The sequence below is a fragment of the Anarrhichthys ocellatus genome, unplaced genomic scaffold (assembly GCF_004355925.1).
Source record: "Anarrhichthys ocellatus isolate YVR2014 unplaced genomic scaffold, GSC_Weel_1.0 scaffold2508, whole genome shotgun sequence".
Lineage (NCBI taxonomy): Eukaryota > Metazoa > Chordata > Actinopteri > Perciformes > Anarhichadidae > Anarrhichthys > Anarrhichthys ocellatus.
Genome location: NW_022282482.1, coordinates 1 through 7493, shown reverse-complemented (window position 1 = coordinate 7493; position 7493 = coordinate 1). Strand labels below are relative to the sequence as shown.

The window sequence follows — 7493 nt, the reverse complement described above, 5'->3', positions numbered from 1 at the left end:
AAAGTGTGTGTGTGTGTTAACATAACTGCACGCTTCTGGGAATCCCTTTGTTACTGTGTGTTGTGTACATCTACAGGGCACCATGTCGGACAAATTTGTGCCCACGCCCCTTCCTATATGTTCTACGATGCCTTTGGAATTTACCCACAATGCTCCAGCAGAAAAAAACAAGAAGTGATGATTGCAGTTATTTTAACCCTATGATGAATGTATGTGTGTGTGTGTGTGTGTGTATGTGTGCTCGTACAGGGACGGTCCCGCTCTTTAAAAGCCTGCCGACTGAATAAACACTGCTTTGTTTCATGAGGAAATCCTATTTGTCAGGCAGTAATCTGGTTGTAAGGCCAGGCATTGCTGGAATACAGTCTGCCTTAACAATGCGTTATGATAAGTTAAGTCAATATTGACTCGGTGGAGTAAGAGAGAGAAAAGAGAAGGAGGCAAAGAAACAAACAGTGAAGTAACACTCACGGAAAACACATCGACTTTTGTAAAAATAGTGCTCTTTAATATAAATTATTGAAATATTTTAGAAATATAAATATGTGCAACGTTTCCTTTTCATTTATTTTTTATGTAATGCTTTGTCATTTGAGATATTACAGCTTGTATTTTGCCAGACTAGTGGCGAGCCTTTAGCGAGAGAGTCTTTATGAAAGACAAAATGATTCACATACACATGAGGTCCACTGGTGCAACACATGTAAAAATAACAAAAACAACTTGGTGTTGACATGAGAAAATTAGACTGAGATTTGACCCAAAAATAAAATTAAAATAAAGAGAATAACTGTGGTACTATTTCAGCGCTCTTGTCTCAAGTGGCCACATGAGATCACAAAGTGTTATGATGTGAAAAGGCTTCCACTCCAATATGGATCACAGGTAAGTATGAGCACTGGTCAAACAGACAAAAACAAGTTTGATCAAATCAAAAGTCTTTGTTTTACAAAAGGTCTTTTTTCTCTCTCTCTTTTTTTTTTTTAAAGAATCACTTTCAGACAGTTTTGTGTTTCCTTGACATTCAGACAGACAAAACCAACTCTTGTTTCAGAGGTAACGGTGGAAGGTGAGACGGGGGATGAGAGACCTTTCTAAAGTTACATGGGGTTAAAAAAAAGTCCACATAACACAGTTCATTCTCTCCTTCATTAGCACAAAAAGAAATACGTTGGAGATGATAATGTTAAAGAATAAATCACTGTGAGAGGGTCTGAAAGACAGAATTAAGACTCAGCCAAAACTTCTTTTTTTTTTTTTTTGCACATCTTGGCAAACGTGGCTTTGCATTTAAAGGAGCGGCGTCCTGTTGAGCTCCATCATTTCCTCCAAGTCTGGGACATCAATCACATCAATGTTCAGCTGTATACCAGTATGTCTCCTCCCCCTTCCCCAAGCCCCCTCCCCAGTTCTCCGTCCTCTTCAATTTCCCTTTCCTAATCCCATTTCCCGCTCTTCTTTCTCCTTCGTTCACCCCCCCCCCCCCCCACTCCTCAAATCTTATGGATCATCATCACCGTCGTCGTTCCCCAAGGAGCTTTAACAGTGACATTTTTTTTCCCAGCCAGTCTGGATAAAAATAAGTTCTGCTGTTTTGTTTGGCTTTGTGCCGAGGCTTTTGTCTCAGTAACAAGCTTTTGTCTCGGCAACAGCAGCCTGCTTTCTGTCACTGTCAAGGCGCACATGCAACTCAAAGGGTTGCAGGGAAAAGGTAATGAAGGAGAACCAGGAAACAAACAGGAGAAGATGCTTTGTAATGCTTTTTTTTTCCCTCTCTTGTTCCCACGCTTCCAAAAAAAAACTACACGCTGGGCTGTACCTGTGTGTGTGTGTGGCGCTGGCGTGCATGACCACCCCCCCCCTCTCTCCCCCCTCTATGAGGCAACATTTGCGGGAAGCAGCAATGGAAATGTGTGCGCTACCACAACAGATACAAACACACACACACACACACACACACTCAGGCAAATAAATACTGTATGTTCTCTGCTTTGCCCCCCCTTTCGGACTTAGCCTTTTCTCTGTTTCTCCTCCTTCATTCACCCCCTCTGAACCTTCCTGTTCTTTGTGGTCTTTCTTTCAGTCCGCTGATCCAAAGCGTTGTAAATGTCAGGCTGAGAGAGGAGAGGGTTTCTTCTTAAGCACAATAAAACCCATGGGGATCACTGGTGGTGCATCGATCACGGCGTCGCTGTCGTCGTTAATATCGACCAATCGGGTTAGTCTTCTACGAGGCTCTGCTCTGCGTCTGAGTCAGTCATGGGAAACATTGACCTTTGACCTCTGGCTTCACTTGCCACTCACACTAGTGGTCAGTGTTTTTTTTTTTTTTTTTTTGCAAAAGGCAGGACGGACGAGGTAATCGTTGGGTTACCTAAATCACGCTCCTGGCCCTCCGGGAGACTGTAGGTAGATGGTGTCCGCCAGCGTTGAAGCAGATTTGGGACACGATGAAAAACTGACCTCACATTGGCTATCTGAGGCTAACTCTGGTTAGCATCTGACGGCGCCCCTATTCACGTATTGCGCCGAGAACTGGTCTGTGCCGTCCTCCGGGCCTCCTGGTCCACGTGGTGGAACTTCTGCAGTTCCCGTCAGTCATATAGGAGCGTCGTACTCTTCCAGGAAGTCTCTAAGTGTGTGCGGGAGCTCCTCCGCCGCTTGCTCCGACCCCCCCAGATTGTTCAGGGTCCTCCTGCACATGTGCTGCAGGGAGGAGAGAGAACTTGAGAGGGGCCGCCGCAGTTCCAAGGGAATCTTCTCTCCGCTGGTGTGGATCAGATACACGCTGCACCCCGTCTTCTCCGCCTCTCTTGAGTTACCCCCACACGCCCCATCTCTGCCACTTCCAGCATCCGGCCCTTTCCCCATGCAGTGCGCTATGAGCTTCAGCACGCAATCAAACTGCTGGGGCTCTTGGGTGTTTTGGGGGTCCGGCTGTAAGAAGAAGCCGCCTCCCTCGCTGTGGATGCGCAGGTTCTTGGTCCCTCGGGCCGTCTGGACGGAGAGGGTGAAGAAGTGGTGGTGGTCCGAGGAGTCGCGGATCAGAAAGGTGCCGGGCGGTTCAGAGCGCAGTAGGGCGCTGGCTTCCTGGCCCCCCACAGCCCCCCAGTAAAACCCACTCTCCTGCAGCTTACGCAATGCACGCATCACCTGAAATGAGTAGGGGGAAAACACGGCCATTATTATGTGTCATCAGCCCATTTTTAGTCGTCAATCATGCAAAAAGATGTTTCTCTAAAGGTGTGACTGACCTGCTGGTAGTGTGCATGCGAGCTGAAGGGCTTGTAGTGATGCAGGGTAGAGTTTGACCCCTGAACCCTGCCCTCCGGAGGGGTCACGCCGCTCATGGCGAGGGGGTTGCGTCCGCTGAAGGCTACCATGGCGCCATGGCCCCCTGCCTCTGCCCGCTGGTCGAGAGGCAGGGGGCCCAGAACAGGAGCGCCGAAGCAGACAGGTGGAAAGGAGTTTGGGGCGGAGGGAGAGGAAAGAGAGAGGGAATGGGGTGAGGGTGGCTGGGTCACACACCGGGTCCAGGGCCCCGGGGCAGAGGAGTCTGATGCATCCAGAGAGGGGCTGGGAGAGAGCACCTAAACACAGCTGGAGACAGAGAGCACAGATGATCCACCTAAATGAAGACTGATGCACGCATTCAGGCTGCAGTCTCCTCTGAAACTCCATTCATGCAGCGCGGACATAAATAAACGACCACTGTGCCACACTAGAGCTCTCAGTTTAGCCTCATGAAATGCAGTTAAGACCATTCTGACAAAATGCATGAGGCGAGACTGGGCAGGCAGGTTATATTTAGTTTAAATGAATCCTCGCTTACTCGCGCTGAGCCTGCTGCTGCTGCTGCTGCACCGTGCAGCCAGACAGCAACTGGATCCTGATTGCTTTCAATTGTCTTCGATCGGGCGTACCGCAACAAGGGATTTCAGAAACGGGGTCACTGTGAAAGAGTCCGGCGCGCTTTATTCACCCCCACTTTTCACTAAATAACTCTTTATTCCCTGCTCGGCCGCGCCACAGAGGCCCCCATTCTCCGGTTTCATTGTGACTAAAAAAGAAAAAGAAGTGTCCCGTCCGGTCCGGTTTGCTCTGAGAATTGCAGACGGCTGCACCGGACAGTGTGGGACTGAGGGAAGCAGGAGGCGCCATAACGGTTCAGAACCGCTACAGAGCCCGCTGGTATGGAAATCGGTCTATTTCTCACAATATTGCGAAACAACCCCAAAAATTATAATTCCATGCTCCTCGGCTGCACTGCGCCAAGAGCCCCAAGCAGCCAATAACCGCAGCTGTGCGTAAAACCCGCATTATAACCCGTGTCTTTTCTGTCATTGTGTCTGCTTGAATGATGCACAACGAGCCGCTTTAGGTGTCTTTCCAGTCTATTTTTTTTTTTAACTTACCTTGCGGATATGTTCAGCCCCGCACCGCAGCCGCTCTTCGCCAAAAGAAAAGATATGCAAACTACCCGAGAGTAGTGCTAAATGAATTATTAACTCAGGCATTAAAATCCAAAAAAAAAAAAAAACTATCCAAAAAGAAGTGTGGGTTCCTTTCCTAAGCGGAGGAATGTGATGTCGGTGATATCTGAAGGCGAGACCGTGTGCGTAAAGGTTACTGGAGGTTGTTTCGGAATAAAGCCTGTGCGAGTGGTAAGGCTCCGCCTCCTGGTGCTCGGACTCTCTTCCAGGAATCACGCTCGTGCACGCAGAGAACACATGCACGTGCCCGCGCTCGTTCTTGGCAGATTGCCAATAAATTATCAGCGTGACCTTTTCGCAGGGCAGTTTCCCGGTACTGATGGGTTCCCTCCTGCACGAGGTGAACAAGTTAAGAACTAGGTTTCATTATTATATGTGAATGTTACAGAATTTACTGGCAGAGTCTAAATGCCGGGCAACATGAATAACTCCACATAAACTATATTGTAACGACAAACGAGACACTATTATACTACTATGCTATTATACTAGGCTGCTGTTATATTGCTTTATATACTGTTTGCTATAATCTAAAACAATGCATCAAATTATGAAAGCGATCATATGATTTGCATATCAAATATTAGAGTAAAAAGTTAAATATCAAATCTCAAAATTGTACTTTTCCACCACTGCAAGTATTTGCTCAATAATGTATTCGTTCTTGTACTTTTAGATGTCATATTCTTGATTAAATTATTTTAAATAGTCAATTAATTTCCTTTAGTGCTGCTGTAACATGATAATTCCTCCCAGTGAGGATCAATAAATAGAGCCTTACCTTAACACCAGGCAGACGTAAAATCCCTTCATGTTTCTTTGTTCACAACATGACTGATGATTAACATTCATGTGCGCTACAAGCCAGTTAGCGTTTAAATGATGGGCCTCGGGCTCTCGTGTTATATCAGGAAGCAACCGACTTACTGTCAGTGCTCTTGAGCAACAACCAGCTATACTGCTGACCTGAAATACTCTATTACTGGCAAAAAAACTTAGTTAGTTAAAAATATGAAGGCATTATCAGAAAATGCACTGAAGGTATCAAAAGTAAATGTACTCATTGTGCAGAATGTGTTATATTGTCATCTATTGTATTGTTTGATTATTGTTAGGAACATTTATGTGTAAGCAGTATTGTTATATCTAGTCCGGTGCGATATTATTAAGTGGTGATACTATTGGGTAGTTTAATAAACTGTACACAACAAATACATTTTATATGCTCACAAAATGTTTTTTTTTTAAATTTAGCTGTAAAACAGAGTAGATGTTGTTCAGTACAAAGTACAATATTTCCATCTGAAATGTAGTAGGTGGAAGTAAGATAATAGGAATACTCAAGCAAGGCATAAGTACCTCTTAATTTCATTTTTTACTCATTAGTTTCTAAGTAAACAAAGATAACGACTATGTTGCTCATACTTTCTGCATGTGGGCATCAATAAACAACTTTAAAACTATAATAATACCATTAATCATAGCAATTTATGCTCACCCCATGCTGCTAACTCCTATAATTAGCCTGCAAATATGTAATGGCAGTGTGATAATGAGCATCCACTGGGTTTAAAGCCATTGTATGCTATAAGGAGGACTGGTTCTTGGAAAAACACCTTCGAACTCTGTACTGCATGACCACAAACCTGGGTTGAGGTCACACCTTTAAAAGGTAATATGAATGACAAAGATCAAGTGGAGTTACCAGAAATGCATTGGAAGCCATGAACGCATAAATCAGAGCTTTCTCAAATGTTTTTCACTGTGAAGCATCATTTTGAAAGCACAGGCCATCGCTTCTTTCCCATATACACAGCCATTATAATAAAAGACAAAGAAAAAACACACTTAATAATATATAAAAAATAAAATAAGATAAAGGAAAACAATAATAATGAAAATAAGAATAATAACAATATGAATACAGATAACAATCACTATCGAAATTATGATAAAATGAAGAAAAATAATATTACTAATTATGATCATGATTGTAATGGTTATGATTATAACCAGAATCATATTCATATTTTTTTATTTTTAGGTTAACTTCAGGATAAAGTTAACGATATAAACATTTCACTGAAGTTTAAATGTAGTTCACAGGTTGACCACTAGAGGGCATTTAAATGCATTTTAACCGTCACAAAAACTACAGACAGACATAAATAACAAGTTTTATTATTTTCTGGGGTTTACTTTACTTTACTTGTTGTTGTAAACCATAATAAACCATAATAAATAACACGCAGCTCGGTGCTCATCCGTGTCTGTTAACTTGGTCGTTGTATCAATAAAGTTTATTCAAAGTCTCTCTGCTGCAACAATGGCGGCTCCCATGACCTGGAGGAGGCTGGTGTACTCCGTGTACTCACCGGCCATCACCGGGGTTTTCACCCGAATATCTGACCGGATTTTCCGCGCACGGGACAGACGAGGAGGGTAAGAGACACGGCCCACCCACGGAGACACAGACACGAGGATAAACACGAGGTTTTTCACCCGATCGTGAAGAGACAAGAGATGCTTTGCTAATGTTGTTACTGCTAATGCGTCAGTTCTGTGACTTGTGATGCTCTATTTTGATCGATCAAGTTATTTAGCTTATTTAGGGTGAAACATATAATAGTTTAAAGTAAGATTTAGCTAATTTCCACTCGGTAATAATAAGCCTCCAAGCAGAAGGCAACCTTCAGGGAAAGTATGTGTTTCCACAACTGAAGGTTGAGGTTCGTACATGCTGTTCTGTTTTATGTAACTTTGTGTCATTCTACCACAGCTGAAATCTGCATCGGTGGAAGAGGTACTGCGATCTTTTAGAAGTATTACTACTTCTTGTAGAAGTAGTAATACTCAGTTATAAGTATAAGTCCTGCACTCAAACTTTTACAGAAGTATTTGGCATCAAAATATACTTAAAGTACCAAAAGTATAAGTACTCATCAAGCAGAATGGTCCATTTCAAAGTGTGTGTGTGTGTGTGTGTGTGTGTGTATATAT

At 43.7% G+C, this 7493-nt stretch overlaps 1 protein-coding gene across 1 annotated transcript; it reads right to left on the bottom strand.

Moving 5' to 3' along the window:
• Positions 1 to 2318: 2318 nt before the first annotated feature.
• Positions 2319 to 4639, bottom strand: LOC116378384 (suppressor of cytokine signaling 3-like). Its single transcript, XM_031840249.1, has 3 exons — positions 4416 to 4639; positions 3255 to 3600; positions 2319 to 3153 (listed from the first exon to the last, which is right to left on the bottom strand). Exons 2-3 carry the CDS (start codon positions 3381 to 3383, stop codon positions 2599 to 2601), a joined length of 684 nt encoding a protein of 227 aa, XP_031696109.1. The 5' UTR covers positions 3384 to 3600; positions 4416 to 4639; the 3' UTR covers positions 2319 to 2598.
• Between the last annotated feature and the right edge of the window lie 2854 nt (positions 4640 to 7493).